At 39.6% G+C, this 22,669-nt stretch overlaps 1 protein-coding gene across 1 annotated transcript in view; it reads left to right on the forward strand.

Annotated features, from left to right (window-relative positions):
• Positions 1-22,669, forward strand: part of SIPA1L2 (signal induced proliferation associated 1 like 2) — a 2,064,602-nt gene that overhangs the window by 1,939,022 nt on the left and 102,911 nt on the right. The window contains exon 21 of the mRNA XM_044087172.1: positions 13,089-13,170. Coding sequence (XP_043943107.1) covers positions 13,089-13,170 — 82 coding nt within the window. The remainder of the gene's footprint in view (positions 1-13,088; positions 13,171-22,669) is intronic.

Here is a 22,669-nt window from a genome sequence, read left to right on the forward strand (position 1 = left end):
AATGAATTTTTATATGAAAAGAAAATAAACCATTTTGGTGTAATAAAGTATACTCAGTTGATGGAGACGGTCCTTAAGAACAATTTTATTTTATTTAATAAGGAGATTTTTTTACAACAGGAAGGAGTAGCTATGGGTTCTGCGTGTGGTGGTCTTTATGCTAGCATAGTGGTTTTACAGTGGGAGAAGAAATATTTGTTTCCTTCTGACTTTTACAAGCATGTTAGTATTGTACACAATTCCTGGACGACCTTTTTATTTTATGGAATGGCCCCCATGCCCTTATTAGTGATTTTATTAGATATTTAGATTCCACCACTTCATTTTTAAGATTTAAATATTAATTTAATTTACATGAGATAGCCTTCCTTGATATTAAATTAATTAAGGATTACCAGAATAGTAGGTTTATATCTAAAATATATCGAAAGGACACATATTCAAATTCACTACTTCATTATAGTAGCATCCACCCTCAGAAACAGAAAAAAGCTTTTATTAAGGGACAGTTTGTACGGGCTGCCCATATGGTATCACTTTCAGAAGATTTTTTAGATGAATGTGATGCCTTAAAAGATATGTTTTTAAAGGGGGGGCTACCCTTTGAGACTTGTTAACGATGTCCTTTTAGAGGTAGTAAATAAGAGAGAAAGAAATTTTTATATACCTCTTTTATCTGAGGTTTCATTAGATGTAACACACACACACACAGTGAATGTTGCACCTCTAAACTCTGTTTTTACAGGAAAATGTTATAATACTTAATTCATTTCTACATACACGATTGATGGTCCTGATATTAAACATATTTTGAGTAAAAATTTGTCAATTCTAACACATGACTGGAGAAAGAAATTTTTATATACCTCTTTTATCTGAGGTTTCATTAGATGTAACACACACACACACACAGTGAGTGTTGCACCTCTAAACTCTGTTTTTACAGGAAAATGTTATAATACTTCATTCATTTCTACATACACGATTGATAGTCCTGATATTAAACATATTTTGAGTAAAAATTTGTCAATTCTAACACATGACCGAAGTATCAGAACACATATTGATTACCTAGTGTTATTTTTAGAAAAGTTAGAAATTTTAAAAAAATTTTCGAGAAAGGACATGCTGTGAATCATTTTTCGAATGGATGTATGTTGAAGTGTGGTATGTGTCGATACTGTCCCTTTATAAAGGAAGGAACAGTATTTGTGATCAACCACACTAAGATTCATATCAAAAATAAGTATAACTGTAACTCTGAATGTATTATTTATTGTGCTGTCTGTAACCTATGTGATTGTTTTTACATTGGAAAAACTGATAGAAAATTTAAAAATAGAATATATGAACATTTGTATGAAATAAGAGCAGGCAAAGAGACAAATGATTTGTATAAACATACCTCAGAGAACAGTGACCACAATTTTAATTTTTTTGTTATTGATGGTGTCACGATGGATATCAGGGGGAGGTGCATGGTCTGCCTTACTAGAAAAGAGAGAATTATACTGGCAGTTGTTATTAAATTCGAACAACTGGCCAGGTTTAAATGAAGCCCTCTCCATTAATTCCCTTTTAAAATTGCGAGCTTTAAACAGATGGTTATTTATTTATATATGTATATATTCATTTATATATTTCTTCAGTGCTCTCTTAAAAAATTGTGACTTGGATGATCTTTTTTATATATTTTTTAATATATTTTCTATATATTTTTTATATCTATTAACATGTATTTATTTAACATTTTGTCATTGACATCACAGTTTGTATTGCCCTTTTAAATTTTTGTTGTTTTTGGGGGTGTTGCTACTATCATGTGAAGCACCAAGGGAGTCTTTAAAATGTGCTCTGTGTTTGATTTTAATTTGTCTGATTAAGTTCTTTTGTTGAGGACAAAAGTGCTTACCAGCTTTCTATTGTCTTACAATAAACTTTTTTGCTTTACTTTGTGGACTACCAGCATTTTCTACAGCATCAACATACCAGTGGTTTTGTTGTGGAGTATTTGGTTCGCACACTTCTGCAGTTTGGTCAGTAGTTTTTCGGTCTTTTGGTGCTTACGAACGCGGAAATGTCGAATCCGCAGTGTGGATGTAGGTGAAGATTTAGTTAAGTGATGTTTTACTAGGGGTTTTGGGTAGGGATTTTAGTGTGTGTGAGTGTGTTTGGCATTTTGAGGTGTGGGTTGGGGTAGGTAGGTAAGATTTTGTGTGTGTGTAAGTGTTGCGAGTGGTGGTATTTGTACGTATGTGATGTGTGTTTGTGCAAGGGGAGTGTAGTGTGTGTAGTGGTGGTTTTTGTGTGTTTTTAGTGCAACCTCGGAGTTAGTATATATAAGTGGGGGGTGCAGGGGGGGGCTTGCCACCTGCTTATATGTAGGGTTAGTGGTTGTGTTTGTTTTGTCGTGTTTGTGTGTGTTTTGTTGGTTTGTAGTGTAGGGGGGGAGGTGTATGTGTGCTTGTGTGTGGAAGTGTGTATGTAGGTAGTTGCAAATTTGAATTTGGGGTTTCGGGTATTTCAGTTTTCAGCTTTACAGCCCTGGGATATTGAAGCTCAATATTTCAGTATTTCGGTATTGTAAAGTGAAACCATACATGCATACACATTTTTTTATGAAAATGTTCGATGTTCAAAATTGTACTTTGAATAGGTGTAGGGCGTTTAATTAATTAATGAATTGTGTGATGTTTGATGAATTGACCAATGGTGATAAGGCTAGACGTTTTAAATATGCTGCTGTTTTCATTTACTACAGTTCTGATGATATCACGATACATGAGATGAAAGCGCTTAACTGTGTTCTGTTATATTAAAAGTGTTCTTGGTTAAACACGTCCTTTTATCGTGTTCCTTACTTGCTACCTGTTTACTGTTTTTTTATGGTTTTGGAGTGTATTGTTTGTGGTAACAGCAGCTCCACTTTTTGTTTAGTTATGAAAACATTCATTGCTTATCCTGCAGGCTCAGCTTGAAAAGAGATCACCACAAGTGTCACGTAGGCAGTGCATAAAAGTGAAATGTGATGACTCTATGTGTGTGTCTTTCATCTGTCTGTCTGTCTCTGTGTAATTAAACTTGCCTCCTCCAGAGTGGCAATTTATATGTGAAACCCTCTCCCAGAGGGTGCAGATTTGTGAACAGTCAAAATCTAAGTGCTATGGTTTTGGCCCATCTGCTGTGATTTTTGATGTTCCCTAGTATGATTTGGAGGGTTGACAGGTTGATAAGCATGTTTTTACTTTCTACAATAAGAGACTAATCCATTTTGACACAGTTGTTGGGACATGAGAAGACTTATTTAGGAAGGGCCTTGTAGTGTGTCAATCTCTTTTAATAGAGACAGGAGTTCCACTGCTGTGTTTCTGTCCCATTCTGGACCTCGGCAAGCCCTGGACTTCAGATTATGAATGACTTTTCTAAAGGGTTTTGTGGGTGCTTCAGCACAACTGGATGCTGTAGCTGGAATTTTTTAGTTCACACCAGTGTTTGTACTGTACCTAGATGCTTATCCAGATTGACATAAATCTAATAAATTATAAGACATTAATTAAGAGTCAAATCTGATGTTGTCTGCCTTTTGGTCTCACCTCAGCCACCAGGGTGTTTACCAAGTATATGGCAGTGGTAGCAGCTCACATGAGACTGCTGGCATTCAGGGTGTTTCCATATTTAGACAACTGGCCACTCACTGCTCCGAGTTATCTCTTAGAATAGTCCAAGAACTGTTTGCTTCAACTTTGTCATAGAGTAGGCATTTCAGTCAACATCTTCAAATCAAAACTTCAACCATTACAGAGCCTGGAGTTCACTGGTGCCCAGATGAACACAGTAAGTCAGATAGCCACCAATCCTATGCATTGAGTGGATACAGTCAAGTTCCAGGTACAGCAAATTCTTGTTCATTCTGCTCCTTCAGCCAGACTTGTTCTCCAGGCTCTAGGTTCAATGGCAGCTGCCATCACCTTAGTTCCTGAGACACATAACTGTATTTATGTTCTCCAGTGGACACTAACTGTTCAGTGATCTATTCTGCAATATCCTCTGACCTTCCTAGTCAGACTCACTCGAGTATGCAAAGATCATCTTTGCTGGTGGAATTCAGTTGGACAAGATTTACCTGGCTGTCCATTTATTCTACCTCTGTCAGTGGCCATGTTGACCTTGGAGGCCTTCTAGTTGGGGGGGCATTTCTTCGAACGGAGGATCCAAGGCATGTGGCCCCCTAAGAGACCAATTTGCACATCAGTGTCATAGAAATGAGAGCATTTCTGTTAAGTTTGCAGGCTTTTTCATTTGTTCTCCCTCTAGGAACTATTGTGATGCAAACCGACAACGTGTTTGTGGTCTGGTACATGAACAAACAAGGGGGAGCCCCATCCTACCCCATTTGTCAAGAGGTAATGAGAGTGTGACAGTGGCTGATTTCCTCCAACCGCTTTCTTGTAGCAATGCAAATTCCAGGGGAATCTAATGTACTATAGGACAAACTCAGCAGGTTCATTTTCTTACCACAAGCAGTCTCTCAATCAGTCAGTGGCGGAGAAGATTTTCTCTCGTTGGGGCCAACCTTGCAGCAATATCTTTGCATCTCCCCATAACAAGTGCAGCAGGTATTTTGCTCTAATTCCCCCTTAAGAAGAGTCACCGAGAGAAGCTCTAGTCAACATTTGGCTCTCTGGTCTTCTTTACGCCTATCCCCCATTACCTCTGATACCAAAATACTTACAGAAAGCACATCATTTGAAGGGAGCAGTTATCCTCATTGCTCTCTTCTGGCATCACCAAATGTGGTTCCCCTTCCTTTCGTCTCATCTTCGCTATCCTCCGTGGATACTGGACCCCAGTCCAGACCTTCTGTCACATCCCTTGGGGAGGAAGCATCCCAATGTTACAGGCCTCAAACTCACCACAAGGTTTCTCCAATTCCATTAATAGCTAGACAGCCCAGGCATTCCACCCATCTCAACATACACTTTTGTTTTCTCAGAAAACTTGTACAAGGAAGATCTGCAGAAAAGCTTTTCAGTTTGGGCTCTTAAGATGGATGACCCTTTTACTGCTCCTATTTCTTCGGTTCTAGAACTCTTAACCTCTGTTTTTCAGGAAGGTGAATTTTCATTCAGGAGAAAAGCTTCTTCTTTAGCTTCTTCCAAATTGTGCAAGACTTTTCTAAAAGGTACGTCTTACTCAAGCCCCCTGTGAAAGATCCATCTCTTCCTTGAAATTTGACAGTTGCACTTCAGGGGTTGATGCAACAACCTTTCGAACTTTCAGCCAAAACTGATATAAATTTTTTGTTGTGGAAAACAAAATTTCTTGTAGCAATTACATCTGCAACGAGAATTTCAGAACTCCAGGCTCTATTGTTCAAGTCCCCTTATATTGTTTTTCTCAAAGAGAGTTACCTTATGAGCCAGTCCATCCTTCTTACCAAAAGGTAGTATCTGAATTTAATATCAAACAATTAATTTGCCTGTTTTTTTCCCTAATTTTTCAAATAAGCCAGAGTACATGCTACATTTTTTAGGTGTACATAGACAACTATGTTTTTATCTACACAGGACAAAGAATTTTAGGAAAACAGACCAGTTGTTTTTGTTTCTCACCAAACAGACTGGGATCACTGGTTTCTAAAGTTACCATGGCAAAATGGAAACCTAAGTTTCATTCAGCTAGTTCCATGGCCAGTTCTTCAGCCAACTGGTCTGGAACTTCTGTTGGTGTTATTTACGCAGCAGCTACCTGGTGTAATGCTCATACTTTTATTATTCATTACAGAGTAGATTTGATTTCTCGAAGCAGAGCTGCTTTTGGTTCGGCGGTTCTCCTGAATATCCTTCCATGAGGACCTCCCAAGATTCACATAGCCTGGCACTCTGTCCCATACGTTGAGGAAGAATAAAAAGGGCAACATCAGATATTTAAGTTACGTACTCGCCATAACTATGCATCTGTGTTGTCCATTTTCTTTCTTCCTCAATTCCCAGCCTTCCTTCCCTTTCCTATCATCTTCTGGAATGATCTTATGAATATTTTGTAACCTTTAGTTCCAGGTTTGAGCCCTGGTTTACTGTTATCTCCATTTTCCTACTCTGTCTTAGGATCTCTAATGCAGCAAACTTGATCTGAGGTATTGTAGGCTGGCTGGGACATTATGGGTAGAGGGAGGAGCTTGAGAGTTGGATTCGTAAGTCCATGGTATGCGGCCGAGTTGGATTCAAGGTCATGACCATAACCCATACTTTGAGGAAAAAATGAAAATGAACAACAGAGATGTATGTATAGTTATGGTGAGCACATAACTTTAATTTATCTGTTAATCACCTTTTCATCAACCTTTGCAGTAAATGAGAGTTTAAGATTCAGGGCAAACCTCTCAACTGTACAGAATTTCATAGAATGTCCACATTTTTGGTCCATTTTTCATAAAATTGTGTTTTTCTGGCAAATTAGTGGCAAATCATTAAAGATTGAAGTTAGAAAATAATGACAGATATTTGAGTTTCAGACTTCATACCCTTCAGAAATTTCATGCTAATGCAAAACCTGTTGTTTACAAGAGCAGTATTTAAAAATTGTCCCTATGTTTGGGTCTTTGTCCCACTTTTATTTATGGCTTTGTCCAGATTTCTTGCTCTAAGAGGTTGAGAGGTGTTATTCAGGGTGATGATTGTTCATCAGAGTTGCATCCAAAGATGGTTTTCAAGAATTGGGGTAACCTATACAGTTTTTTTAGTTGACCTGTGAGTAGGCCATGAGCCACAAATGCTTATTAACCTGATGTCACGTCCTCTCTTCCTGAACAGGGTTGGGGGGGTGGCTTAATGGCTAAGGTGTTTGCCTTACAAACGCAAGTTGCAGGGTTTGAGTCTCACAAGGAATAATTGGCTAGGCTTAAAATGGCTTGCAAGGGCAGTTAGATTAGTACTAAACTATGAACCTATGAACACGATGCTTCGCTAGGGACGGCTTGCACCTGTCACCCCTGGGCTTTCGGATATTGGCAAAGGCTCTTGCTACCCCCATAGTGCCGTTTTTAGGCAAGGCTCAAAAGACAAACCCACCTCCATAGGTATCACAAGGGATAAGAAACTAAGAGTAATGCTACTCAACGCCAGAAGTCTAAACCTCAAGATGCACGCAGTCGAAACTCTCCTTAGCATGGAGAACATCAATATCTGTGCAGTAACAGAAACCTGGTTCAAGGCTCTCGAGAGCACCCCAGCACTACCAGGTTATACCTCATACCATGCTTTTCGGCCCCAAAACTTGGACCGAACCACAAAAGGAGGGGGATTATCAATATTCGTCAAAGATACCCACACCTCCAGGTTGGTGGCACAGCACGAAGCATCAGAGACTATCCATGTGCAACTAACAGTGGGTAAAACTTCCTTCCAGTTTATAGCCTGCTACAGACCACCCTCCCAAACCCAGGAACCCCACTCGGCCTTCCTGAGAACACTGGAAAATATGAAGATCTCTCCAAACACCATTATATTCGGTGACTTCAACTACCCAACCATAGACTGGGAGCATTACTCTAGCTCCAACACCCTAGCCCAAAGGTTCTTAGAATTTATAAACTCAAATGCTATGGAACAACTTGTTACCACTCCCACAAGAGGGGAAAACATACTGGACCTGATCATCACCAACATGGGGACTCTATGCTCCAGACCAGAAGTGTATCCCTCACTGGTAAGATCAGACCATAAACTAATCTCACTGGATATTCACATCCCGACCCCACCCCATTCCCAGAAAACCACAGTGAAAAACTTCTCTAAAGCAAATTTCACACTCCTCAAAACCGAGGTGGAATCCTTCAAAGCCCCCAGGCCTGTGGATAATACGGCCCAGACCACAAAATCCTTTATAAACGCATTCTATGAACACCTTCAGGAATGCATGGATCATGCAATCCCAAATAAAAGACCCAATCCTCCAAAGGCAGACGTCCTGTCTGGTGGACCCCAGCCATAAACAAACTATACAACAGAAGTAGGAAGCTACTACATGACAGAGCAAAATCCCAAAAAGGGAAGGCATCTCTGATCAGTATTAGCAAAAAACTTCGGGCACTCATAAAATCGTCTAAGGCCAGCTTCGAGAGAAAAATTGCACAGGACACTAAGGATAATCACAAAGCTTTTTTTAGTTATGTTAGGAACCTGGTGAGAATTCCCAGATATGCTCAGAATTAGTCCAAAATGACAAAAAATACACAGAACCCACAGACATTACCAACATCCTAGCTGACAGGTTCAGTGCAAACTTCTCCCCCCCTTCCCCACCAAAAGGGTTAATATCTATCCCAGCAGAGTGCTGCCCCCCTGACATCTCAGATGCTCAAGTAAGAGCTGCCCTCTCCAAAGCAAGAAACACAGCATCAATGGGACCAGACGGTGTCCCGGGCTGCGTCCTACATGAACTCCAAGAAGAGCTAAACCCAAACCTAAAACTACTGTTCAATCTCAGCCTTACTACAGGATATGTACCCAAAGAGTGGCGTACAGCAATAGTGGTCCCTCTCCACAAAGGTGGTGCCTCAATGGATCCTGGAAACTATCGCCCCATAAGTCTCACTAGCTTGGTCTGAAAAGCTATGGAAAGGATCATCATGGACCTTATAAATAAAGATATTGGGGACCTACAGACACTGGATCCTACCCAGATCGGCTTTGTTAAGGGCAGATCCTGCCTCTTAAACCTGGTCGATTTCTTTGAAACAGTCACCAAGGCCATTGACAAGGGGAAGGTGGTCCACACAGCCTACCTGGACCTCGCAAAAGCCTTCGATACAATACCCCACTTGGGCATTATAGATAAGCTCACCAGCTTAAATATAAACCCCTATGTCACTAGATGGGTTGCAAACTGGCTCAAGGACAGAACCCACATGGTTAGAATAGCTGGGGCCATGTCAGACTCCAAACCAGTTACAAGTGGCATCCCACAAGGCTCAGTCCTGGGACCTCTCTTGTTCAGTATATATTTCTTGGAGGTACAGGCCAACATGGAAGGACTGTGGCTGACCAAGTTCGCAGATGACTGCAAACTGGGCGCCATAATAGACTCTCCAGCTGACACAAGCATCCTCCAAAAGGGCCTCATAGAAACAGACAACTGGTGCCAGAGCCATGGCCTCAAGCTAAATGCCAAAAGTGTATAGTCATCCCTGTTGGCAAAAACAAAGTGCCCACAAATTACCACATAGGTGGTAATCCATTAAGTACAGAAGAAGTAATTAGGGACCTGGGGACCCAAGTTGATAGCAATCTCTCATTTGACAACCACGTGGCCAAAGTGGTTAGAAAAACATTTTATATAGCCCACCTAATCATGAAGGGATTCACATCTAGATCAGGGAGGTCATCGTGCCTCTTTACTCATCCCTCATCAGGCCCATAATTGAGTACAATGCCCCTTTTGGGATGTACCTTACCAGATACCTGCAGCAACTGGAAAGACCCCAAAAGTACCTCACCAAGAGGATCAAGGGGCTCAAACAGATGCCGTATGCTGCCCGGTTAAAGAAACTCCAGCTCTACTCAGTGGCATACCGCCTGCTCAGAGGCGATCTGTGCCTGACGTATAAAGCCATGTCCAACCCGGAATTAATGGACATGCTGCACCTCAGAAAATCCAAATCCCATCGAGCAATATGCTCGAGGGACTTGAACCTCAGCACTGAAATAAATAGGACATGCTGGAGGGACAGATTCATAACCCAGAGGCTCCTTTCACTCTGGAATAAAATCCCAGTCCAGGTTAGGCAGAGTCCCTCATTGACTCTCTTCAAGAGGAATCTTGATGAGTGGATGGGAGATCGTAGGTTTACCCCGGGTATCACTTCTGTGTCACTGTTAGACAGAGGCACAGTATACTAACCTCGAAAAAGGGCATAGCAAAAATAATTTAAAATGGGTGGCGAAAGCCATACACACTCTGGCTAGGCTTATAAATGCCCTAGGGCAGATAGCCTAGTATGAACCTATGAACAGCTTTTACACACATTATTGTGGATGGTGTGTACTGTAAATTAGACAAACATACAATTTTCTAGTCATTGCTCAGGATCAAGAGAGTTAGTCTGGGGAATACAGAAGCTTGCTACGTAATACGATCTGTTAAATGCCTGGATTTTTGTTAGCTTTTTAGTGCTGGTTACTTGCTTCCAGAGCTGTAATAATTATTCTTTATAGATCTGAAATGTTATCATTCCATACACACTGATATTTGTAGATACCGATACACTTATGAAAGACTTCTGTCAGTGTTAGTATGATGTTACACATAATGATTTAGGGATTTTTAAGCAGCCTGCTACTCCTTTCAGTCTGACAGATAAAGAAGTTACTTTTCAAAAGTGCTGGCGTACCACAACACACACACGCACTTCAGAATTATTCTTTCCTTATAAAGAAAGATTTAACTGGGAACATCGTAAAAGCAGCCTATAAGTTTGTCTTCTGTGTCACTGATAATTAGTGGACATATTGACTGAAACTGCAATTCATATGATTAAGAAAAGCACAACACATATTTTGTCAGATCTTTCTGACAGAGCAGTTAGACTGCTGTAAAAGTTTGCTTGCTACTAAAGATCAAAGGGAATCTTTGAAAAAGGTAATGCTGCTGTTTCTAGTCACCTCTAGAATAAAGGATATGTTCAAAGTACAGTCATTGTAAGTCATTGGATAGAAATATCGATGGCTTTGCTGTTCCATGTAATGGAAACGCAAGGTGGACTGTGGGGTGAAAAAGCCTCATCTGTTAAACAAAACCACATTATGACAGATCCATCAGGCTTTTTGGGATAGTGTTGCCACCTTTCATTATGGCTAAAACTAGACTTAGGCCACATCCCCTCTCACCGTCAACAACCCCACCAGTGCCCCCCCCCCCCACTTTCTACCCATTTTATCATCATGTCAGGTGAGGGGGGACACCCTCTTTCCTTTTGTGATGCTTTTTTTCTGTGGATTTACTATGCTTTTTGTAAAAAAAAAAAGGCAGAGTAAAACTGCAGGTTTAACAAACTCTGATAGTCTCTTTTTTACCGGAGTTTGTATAGTGTTTTCTGGACTACCGGGCAATCAGTTTGATTTCCAGATTGTCTGGAAATAAAAAACAGATGGGTGGCAATGCTGTTTTTGGAGTGTAACAGATTAGAAAGTAATATTACCCATTCTGAGTGAGTCATGGTCATAACTACTGCATATGGCAAGAAAAAGTGCTTTCTGAGTGGACCTGTTTTTTAAGCCGGTGTAATTTGGATAGCAAATGGTGCATGTACTTTCTTCTATGTATGAAGATAAATGTAGCTGAGTTGGTAAATTGGCTGATAGTCACCAAGTCTACAAGGAGGACTAGCTCTCAACCTCATATCTGCATAATCTGAAAATAATCCTAATCAGAGACACTTTCTGAAATATTAATATTATTAACTTGAAAAATTAACAGAATAGGAGAATGCGCAGTAACATGCATTTTCCAAAGTAAAATTATTGTCATTTATTAAATGTAATCCACCACCTTTTCTTCCCAAATCACAAATTGTAGGAGGCATTAGGCAGGGCAGAGCAAAATTCTGAGCCAAAATATAAGGGGTGCCCTAAAAATCAGGGATATTTGAGAAGTATGCAAGGAGATATGTGGTTGTTCTATTGAAAACTATTCAGTAATTTTTTTTGAGGCCAGTTAACCAGACAAGACAGTTTAGTGCTGTATGACTTAAACCTGGAAGGTTCGTTTTAATCCTGAGCTAGGATGAGGTTACTTGATTCTCAACTGTTCAGCCAGTCAGGTTTTTGGATTCTTTATTTCCTTCCATGTTTCATAATTTATAGCACCTTACAAGTTTCTTGTTTATGATTGTAGAGAACTGTAAAGTGCCACAGAACTGTAATGTTAAAAAGGTGAGTAATTTTTGCAGCTGTATCCACTTTGATTTATACCACAGTCTGACATTCCTTTCTGAATTTTGTTATGGGTAATGGACCTCTTTGTGGTCTGAAGCCAACAACAAATACTGAAGGGAAGTTATGAATAAATATTTGTCTATGCAGTTTAATTGGCATGTTTATGAAACTGACCAGCATTTTACTTTTCTGCTTCCATTTGTACTTACCCTTCAAGTGCTACCCCATTTTTGGAAACTTAGATATTCCATTTTCAAAACCAGTACTTACAAACTAAACATCTGTGTCAGTAATCTTTGAAAATACTTTTCCCTTTTTAATTATTTACCTTCTTGTTTTCACTAATGTAACTATGTCATGCATATGTTGCTACTCATGAAGAATGGACCACCTTAACATTTATTTCCATCTCAGTGATGTATATGTGCCCTTGACGTTCTCTGCATTCTGCAACGAAATAGACTCACTGTAGCATTTGTTAGAAGTAGCTCTTTCAGGGATTATTTTCTCTCAACCCACGTATATGCAGATTAACCTCTGTTTACTCTTTTAAGTTTTAACTGTAAAATCAAAACATTCATCAATTATTCATTTCTCATTTATTTGAAATAGTTAAACACCAGGTGACAAGATGAGAATGACTTTATAGACAGAAAGCCAGTGAAGTGTGTGTGTGTGTATATATATATATATATATATATATATATATATATATATATATATATATATATATATATATTGCTTATCAGTGTGACTGGTTTGCTTCCAGGTGCAAGATGGTGCATTTATATTGTAGTGACAGATGTCCAATGCTTGCAGTGGGTGAGGCATCTTAAGAATTTTCTAGATGAGTGTGATTTACTAGTTTCTGACTGCACTAAAGTGCTTGTTTGGGAATAGTAACTCCTCGCTGCAGCATTAGAACGGTAATGCATGTGGATTTTCTTACAGGCAGATAGTTTGACCATTGAAAAGGAGAATTTAATAAGATCACTAACTCTGTATATCATTTTGTTCATTGTTGTAACGTTTCAAAATATGGCGATGGCTATTAACTGATATTGGCTTCATAATGATATGGTCTTTCTGCTCACCATTGCAATGTATGACCTGTCAACATGTTTTACTGTACTGAACATAGTTGTTTTGTTTTAGGGAGAGTTCACCTACTACTCTGACAGGAAAGGTCAACCAGCTAGAAATGGTTTTACGGCAGCTTCAGAATGACCTGCGAAAGGTATGTCTGTATTCTGGAAAGTGTGACATCTGTCAAACACTTCAGGTTTAATCACTGGCGCTTTTCATTAAAGCTGTGTACTTTTACAGTGTAGAAATGCACTCACAAAAGTGCTGAGTCAGATTGTGTACACCTCACCAAAACAAATGGTTTCGGAAACAGTCATACTAAAGACTGGAATATCCATCAGCAAACAAAGAAAACACGATATGTGGTGGGACAGTTTTATTTCTCTGTGCTTCCTCATCTCTGGAATACGTTGCAAAAAAACTTAGTGATACCCTTACTTTAAGGCACGCCTTGATAATTAGATGGGTGCCTGTAAATTCATTCCTGTCCTGAGTTATTTTTCCCTCCTGGATGCAGGAGATGCCTTATGAGAGTGAGTGTTGACAAGGACAAACTCTGCCTTGTGTACTCCATGAATGTGTGAATCTATAAATTAAGCCAGCAGTTTTTTTTTCTGATTGTAGCTATAGAACTTAAGTAGCTTAAACAATGTCCTATTGCTATGCCCTGCAATATATGCCCTAAGCAGCTGATTGCAGCTTTGAAGTCAGCATTATGTAGTCAGATGTTACTGTGACCAAAGACTTCTGTTGCCTTAGCAAAGAATTGCAGTGCTTTCCTGGCAGTCTCTAGTCAAGTATTCTTTTGATTAGAGACTGGCAGATATTGTAGAGGTATCAATCTTCAGGGATTCAGGGACAGTTTTTCCTTTGCAGGTATGCATGTTTTTTTCTTCTTTTTAATTGTGGTGAATCCAAATAAAACTAGGGGCAGTGATAACAGCAGACACTGCACTGCACTGCCCTTAGCAGAATACACATACTTTTTTTTAGTTTACTTTTACCACAGTTGACATATGGGGGTCAAGGCATATCCCTCACCTTCTTTGCTCAAGAATTCTGGACATTGCACAAAATAGAGGTTCAAAACCAGAAACAGTTTATAATCTGTACTCTAATGTACTTGAACAGTTAATAGAACAGCAGCTTTTGCATCAGTGTTCCCATACCTGTATGACTGCCTAAAAGTAGTCCCACTGAGGACGTTCTTGGAGGTGGCCCTATGTGTGTGTGTTTGTGTGTGTGTGTGTGTGGGGGGGTGCCTTGGTCTCAGTTCATAGAGGTTGCTGTAAATTGGAGGAAATCCATGACCTCTATCTGGTGGAAGTCCTATATCTAGAGACAGTTGAATACTTCTCAGTGTCATCCATTCCTGCCATAGCAAAAGACTCAAGAGGTCTTAGCTTTGACATCTAGGTGAATATGCAGCTTAGAGTGCAGACACAAGCCCTACTTGAACTTTCTGGGTCTGATAGTAATCATGGTTTTCGTGATGCTACTTGCACACATGAAGAGTCAGCCCTCCTTTTCCACATTTTCTAAGGGATTCTCTAAGCCTTCATCCAGTTTTGGCAAAAAACAAAATAAACAGTCTCAACAAAATGCAGGTAAACAGACGTTTAAGAAGAAATGGCAAAGGGGTTCCAGACAAAATTCTGGAACCTCCCCAAACTAAGGACAATCCAAGTCAGAATGACTGTTTAAGCCCCCCCCCCCCAGTCAGCCCCATTTTCCTTCCAGAAAGTCTTAGTGTCTTAGTCTTCACTTTTCACTTTGGCAACAATCTCAGACAATGGATTCTGAAGATCATTCATCAAGGTTACAGATGGCAGTGGGAGGAAATTCTACCTTTCCAGGGGAAAATTGCTTATCCAGCAGACCAGAGACTCTTATTTGCACCTGTCCATCACCACATGCTGTCCCAGGGAGTGATAGAACTAGTTCCTCCTTCCCAGATAAGGAAAGCTTTTTATTTAAGGATATTTTTAGTGCCAAAGAAAGAGAATGCTTGGAGACCAGCTCTGGATCTTTATTTCCTAAGCCTGTTTGTGATAGTGCCCAAATTCAAAATGTCATTTCACAACCTGTTACTCTTTCTTCCTCATTCAAGTTTCCTGGTAACAGTATATTTAGGCTTTTCATCACATTCTTTTTCTTCCAGACTTCAGGTCTTGCTTAAGGTTTTGTGTGTGTGGATCACATTATCAGTTCTCTGCCATACACTTCGAGCTATCCACTGCACCTAGAGTGTTCACAAAGTGACTAGTTCCAGTTTTAGCTCATTGCAGGCTAGGGGGTGTCCACATTTTTCCGTATTTAGATGACTTGTTTATCTTTGCAGAGACATTTTCAGAGTGTCCAGAATCACTTTGGTGAGAAATCTCTTACATAAGCTGGGATTCCAAGAGAACATTCAAAAGTGTTTTTCGACTTCTAAACACAGGACTGTGTTGTGTTTCTGAGGTGTCAGCTAGACACCTCAGTTCAAAGAGCTTTTTTTCCACAGGGAAAAATAGATCTATATCTAGATCTATTTGTAAGATTTTGTAATAAGACTTCAGTCAGTGCAAGGGAATACCTCAGGATTTTGGGTCTCATGGCATCTCTGATTCTCATGATACCACTGGCAAGACTCAACATGAGAAAGCTACTTTGGTATCTGAAGTCTGTGTGGTTCCAGCACCAGCAACCCTTGTCTTTTCAAATTCCAGTGCTGAGGTTTGTCAGAAAAGAAATCACTTGGTGAAAACAGCAGAAATCCTTAAATCCAGGACTCCCCTCGCACTCCCTGTTTTAAAGCTGTCATTCACCACAGACAGAGTGCAAGGTTTGCGGGACACCAAGGATAGGCACAGGCAGATCTGTGCCACATGATTGACTTTTTAAATAGTTAAATTTCATATGATCACTCTCACATGATCGATTGTTTAAAAAGTCGTATATATGTAAAAACTCAAAAACACAGTTATAGCAGGGGTACAAGCCCCCCCCCCCCCAAACGCACATACACATGCACACTAATTATATATACCAGCACAGAGATTGCAGTAAAATGGGGAAAGGGCATATTTCCTGATTTTCTCCTTAGGATCTAAATTTTGTTTTAGAGAAGCTAACAGTTGCTGCATTTGAACCAGCTAACCTGACTGACTTGAGGTTCTTTAGATCATTTGTTCATTTCTTGCGAAGGTAAGAAGAAGGAACAGCCTGTTTCAAAAAAATACTATTTCCAAAAACTAAGCATATCAGTAAAAACAAAATGAAAACTCCAGCAAAGCTAGAACTTCCACTGAGTGACCTCCCAAACCTCTTGTGTCAGAGGCACATGGGATATTTGCAAATTATCCTTATGAACATCAGGTGTTTCAGCTAATTGGCAATTCTGAATGTCCATGACTTGTTTCATTGTTTTACTGGACAATTTCAGGCCAATAAAGCCAAACCCTGCTAGCTGTGGATATGCATATTTCGGCCTTGTTATGACTTCGTCAGCACAGCACAAGCAGAGTGTTTGACTAAGCATTAGAAACACAGGGCTGTTATGCCCAGCTGATGAAAACTAAGCATATGAAATTTGGGAGACGTAAATTGAAAGGTGAATATTTAATACAGCACATAGTGATTGAAACTGTGAGGACCTGGGCGTATGAGTGGATCCAGCTTTGAGTTTTTCTAATTATATCAACCAGTTGGTTATTGATAGTTATAGAACTATATATCGCATAAAAAGATTTATAAAGTCTAGAAAATCAGAAATTGTGTAGTTGTTGTTAGTTACAATAGACCCAAACTTGAGTATGGCATAACAACATTAAAACCTTCCAAGAAAACAAGCATGAACAAACTGGAAGAAAGTACAGCAGAAATGTATAAAGGACATCCACAGATGTGAAAATTTAAGTTATTATGAAAGACTAAAATATCTGTACTGGTGCAGTGTCTCATGTAGATCTTTAAGTAAAGACCTTATTCAGGTATGTAGGGCATTTAGAGACAACTACCTCTGGGAATGGTTGGGGTTATCAAAACGTAGTAGAGAATCATCAGACATCCTATGTAGAATATTCTATAGGAATGAGAAATGTACTAATTGGTCCTCTGCGAGAACAGCTTATGCATGAAACAGACTACCAAATTACATTAAAGCAAGCAGTAGTTAAGATGTTTTTAAGAACATCCCTGGACACTTATTATTGGACCAACTGGTTTGGTATATTGGCAAGCTAGAAGGGCATTAATGTCCATGCTTGATATATCTGTACATATGTATGTATGTTGTCTAAGGCTGTTATCTTTTGCTGTACTCTATACAACAAATTTATTCCAGGCAAGGTTAAGCCCGACTAGGGTTGGATTCTACAAGTATTTTAGAAGCTGAAGCTAGGTCCTCTGTATGTACTTTTACAAAGCATTATAAAATTGATTCCTTCTCTAGGTCTGGATCAGGCTTTGCTATTACCATTTTCCAGGGGCTCCTGGACTCTTCTCCTTCCACCTCCCAAAAGTAGTAAAATAGGGTAGTCTACCCATATAGCTAAGGCCACTGCAGCAGTGATCAATAACCTGAACATAGTACAGTTGTGTAAGTAAACATGCCATAACAGTAGATTTTTGAATGGTCACTGCTGCATTAGCCCTCCCTCCATCCCCCTTGTTTTTTGGAGTGTTGTGTATGCCAGTGTGTACACTTTTTTTTCCCCCCTAACTTTGTCTTTTCAGGGTTCAGCTCCCTTTTCTCTCTCTCTTGGCCTGGATGCTTTGAAGGACTTGGTGCCCAAACCTGTCTTTTTAATCATCTCACCTCAGTGGTGCTGCGGTAGCATTGTTGCCTCACAGTAAGATGCTGTCCGGTTCGACTCGCAGCTAGAGCGTCTTCTGCATGAAGACATGTGTGAATGGGCGTACCTTCGTTGAAGGTTGTGCGTCAGAGTTGGCAACTCAGCACGTAAAAATCAACTGCCAATAATTAGCGGACCGGAGTTCCGCTGTGGCGACTCCTAGCCGGGAAAAGCCGAAAGACACAACAACAACCTCAACTTGACTGATGGGTTTGGGTGTAAGGTTACCACCTGTCTCACTTTGTGAGGGACAGTCCCTCTTTGGGCTGTTGTGTCTTGCAAAAAAATTGAAAAAATGGCAAATGTCCTGAGATTTTAGGACATATTTCCTATATTTTATGTAATAGTTACATAAAAAAGTTATTCTGTTTCTGAAACACCTAAATGTTATAAGAAACAGAATAAGCAACTTAAATGCTACAAGAATAAGCATTTATTTAGGCAAAAAAGTGAAGTTCTGTCCTTTGTATTGGCCGTGGGTATGTTTTGCCCTGCAAAATCTGACGTTTGTACAAAAAATGTCCCACTTTGGGTATTTGAAAAGGCGGCAACCCTGTTTGTGTGTGTGGAAAGTGCCCTGAAGCTATGGAAGCTGGCCAGCTTTTATACCGTATGCAGGATGTGTAGCCTATACAGTTAAGGCTTCTGCAGCAGTGATCATTTTAACATCTATTGTTATGGTAAGTTTCCTTGCACAACTGTACATTTCTTCATTGTGGAAGTGAAAAAGCCTGAACACTCACTCCATGTGATAGCTGAAGGCTTCCCTGTCAGGATGTGCTCAGTCAATCAGCTGTTACATGAACTGCAAGGGAAAGGAGTCTGAGCTTTTGAAAGATGGCCAGTTACTGGGTTACCTTGGCAGATAACCCAAAATGCTAGCGAGGCAGTGATGAATTCATACATCTGCTGTTACAGGTAAGTAGGACTTGTGCAGTTGTACTTGTTATTGAGCAGTATTTTGTATTTAAAGGTTTTACTTGTTTAGTTCTTGTGTGAGCATACCACGTAAAAATCTTATTTGTTTGTCTGTTTACTGATATCTATATTTTTGTGTAGAATAGACATGTATGAGGCAAGTTTTGGTGGTACTTCTGGCTGTTAGATACAGTGTTACCTTGGAATCTTAATTTCTTGTCACAAATGTTCGATATCTCAATCAGGCTTCCAAACCCACTTGAAAAGTGTACTTCCCAGCTCGAACATAGAACAGTTTGTCTCTTGCTTCTCCTGTCTGAAAGAGAAAGAAATTTGTTAGTGAGTCTTTGGGGTTTCAGCCAGTTCCCTTACTGCCTTAGCTACTAGTGGGTGACTCTGCTGTGGATGATACTGGTTCCTCGGAATATCCGTCCTTTACTCCTGGTCTGTCTGGTGTAACTCCTGGGGAAGCACACTAAGGACTGGGCGATTGGTACATCCTCTGCACCTTTTGAGTTATCCTCCTTGGACAATGGTGAAACACTTTTTTGTGTCTGGGAAGGAACAGAAGAAGGTTTACTGCAGATAGGTAAAGTACCTGATTCCCAGGCTGGGGCTTCAGTTACAGACCATTTCCTGTCTAGGTAATCTCCTATGAAGAAAATGGACAGTGTTAAAAATATTTCATCTGTTTTTTTAACTGTGAACAGATAAGATTTGCTAAGGGATTACTGTTTGCTTTTAATTTGTTGAATACCTATTCCTCACTACCTTCTTATTGAAAAAGAAAAATATTTCCTAAATTGTCTGATAATGAATTATAGTCAGATGAGTAGAGAGGGGAGGAGTGTGTTTTTTCAATTAATTCTCCTCAAACTTTAGACTGATTCTGAAGAAAGTATTTCCTCAAATTGCCTTCCAGAAACCTTTTTTTCCCTGAAACTATTAATAAAATGAGATATTTATTTCAGTGTGAACAAAATTAAATCCATGTGTCCCAGCAAATGTATTATTTGTTACAACTGAAGTTCTCTCAACCTGCAGCTTGTTCTCCCAGTGATGTCTGCCTGAGGATGCTTTCTTTAGGGTTTGCAGTATGCCTGACACTTTGACATGAAGTCTGACAGGTTATACAAAGTAACTTGGTGACAAAAATTCTTGTTCTCTAATCCCAAATCAAATCCTGCAGTGATATCTTTAAGTGTTCTACTTCTAAATATATTGTGAATGCTTACCACATTTCCTTTGATAAGGATGAAAAAGCTTTTGACAGATTTGGGAAGAAAGTTTATTCTTCTCCAGTCTTAACTTTCACCATTTTGAATTGTCAGGTTTACGTGTTAGAATTGTTTGTGAACTTTTACTCCTCTGTCAAGGCTCAACCTTTGGCATTTTCTCCTTGTCTGTGCTTTGATATCCCCGAGCTTTATTCCTGTCCTCAAGTCAAGCAGTTTATTAAAGAGATTTTACATATCTGTCCCTTTGATAAATAGGTGGTTCCCCCTTGGGATCTTAAATTTGTTCTTGATGAACTGTTGGTACTACTTCCATGTGAATTGCTCATCATACTGATTTGGTGTTCTTAACTTGGAAAACTGTGGTGCTCAGTCAGACTTCTTCTAGAAGGGTGTCTGAGCTGTAAGTGCATATGGTGAGATAACTCTACCTCATTTTCCATAAGGACAAGGTTTCCTTGTGAGCCAGTCCTTCTTTAGGAATAAAAGTGGTGTCAGAGTTTACAACTAATTTCCCTGTATTCTTTCCAGGACCTAAAAACAAAGGAGAAAGAATATTAGGTACTCTGGGTGTCCTTAAGCAGTCAAATGTTACTTGGACTTAATTACATCCTCTAGGAAAGCAAATAATCTGTCTCCTATGAATGTAATTAAAAAAGGACAGTCATACCAGACAGTTTCAAGTTGGTTGTCTCATACTCTTTCTATCTATGCTCACCATAACAAGCCACTTCCAGGCATGGTTTGGCTTCATCAGTGATTTTTGGAAAGGAGTGGTCCTAGAGGTAATTCTAGAGGCAACAACTTTGTCACCCATGAGTACTTTTGCAGAGCACTGCAAACTGGATTTCTTCCAAAACAAGCTTTGCTAGGGCCTTCTTGCAGGGGCTCTTGGATGCTTAAATTCCTTCCTTCTCCTTGGAAACTGGACTTATTTCTAAGCAGGTCTGTGGTAGGAGGCTTACTGCACTGTTGTTCCTGTATGTTTATAAGCTGTGGTATACTAGCAATGTTGCAACAGTAATATGAATGTGGGACATAGTACAGTTGTGTAAATGAACTTAACAGTAGAACCTAACGGATACGCTTTTGCAGTAGCTGTCCTCTCTCTATAGCTCCCATCCAGTCCCCTTTTATGTTTTTTGTATATCTTGCCAGGGTGTAGATGTATATACCTTTGATATATATAGTTACATTGTATGGAAAACATTTGATCACTGCTGTAGTAGCCTCAGCTATATGGGTTTTATCCTGATAAGCCCACACAATAAAGTTTATGCTTGCTTCTCTTGAGAATATGAGGAACATTATGGCTTCTTTTTCCTCGTCTGAGGAAAACTATTTCTGTAATCTTCCTTTTGTGTCTCTAGTGACTAAACACTCTTTGAAGTATGCTTATGATTTAGCTGCTGCTACTCGAACTGTTATGAGGATTGCTTGGTTGTGTACATAAAAGCTGCAGTTTTGAACTCTCCCTTAGATAGTTTGCATTTGGACCATCTGCTGCATAGGTCCTTAAAATGTATGATAAGAAAGCGAAGATTATTCAGGGAGATTCTCAAAGTTGTCAGTCTTCCTTTTCCAGTTCTATCAAGAGATTTACAGCTACCTCTTTACCATTTTTACAGAAGCAAAGTAAGCAGACACAACAAGCTGCTGGTAAGCAGACGTTTAATAAGCAATGAGAAGGAAAGTTTAAAAAGAAAGGTAGAAGCCACCAGAAACCAGGATAATCTTAACAGATTTGAATGTCTACAGAATGTGCCACCCCATTTCCACCCTGGCAAGGTCCTTTCTCTCCATAAAATCTGGTACTCCCATTTTTTCTGTGACAACAGGTAGTCTCAGACAAATGGGTTCTGAGAGTGATTTCATCAGTGGTACCAGTGGCAATGGGAATGTCTCCGTCCTTTTCAGGGGATCCCTCCATATCAAACAGATCAAACTTCTTTTTTCCTCTTGTCATTCAGCTTCTGCTAACTCAGGGGTTATAGAAGCTGTCCCTCTTTCACAGAAAGGGGAAGATTTTTATTCACTGTTTCTTATACCAAAGAAAAAAGCTTCATGGAGACCAGTCTTAGATCTTTCCTTTCTAATCCTGCTCATTCCCACTTTTAATTTTTTTTAGTGACCCTAGAAGTAAGGGTTGCTTATCCTCACATTCCTACAGCTCCAGGTTTCAGACATTTTTTAAGGTTTTCTGTGTCTGGATCACAATTTCACTGTCTGCATTACCCTTTGGGTTGTCCATTGCCCCAAGGATATTCACAAAATACCTAGCTCCAGTAATCACCTTCTGCAGACTGCAAGGCATTCACATTTTTCTTTTAGATGACTTGTTTATATTGTTTATATTTGCATAGTCTTTTTCAAATTGTCAAGAATCTCTCACTTGGGTGAAAGATGGCCATCACAGACTGGTGCTTGACACCTTTTCACAGAATTGTTTTCCTGAGATGTGTCCTAGATACCTCAGTTCAGAGATTTTCTTCCACAGGAAAATGTAGATCTGCATTTAGATCTATTTCTGAGTCTTTCCACTCAGTCCAGTGCCACCGTATGGGAATTTTTCAGGATACTAGGAGTCATGTCATCCGTGGATGTTCTTCATGTTTCACTGTTGCATTCATCACATTTCAGTTATCTGCCTGCAGGTAGC

Source organism: Protopterus annectens, chromosome 1.part1 (assembly GCF_019279795.1).
Source record: "Protopterus annectens isolate FY-2018-M chromosome 1.part1, PAN1.0, whole genome shotgun sequence".
Taxonomy (NCBI): Eukaryota; Metazoa; Chordata; order Ceratodontiformes; family Protopteridae; genus Protopterus; species Protopterus annectens.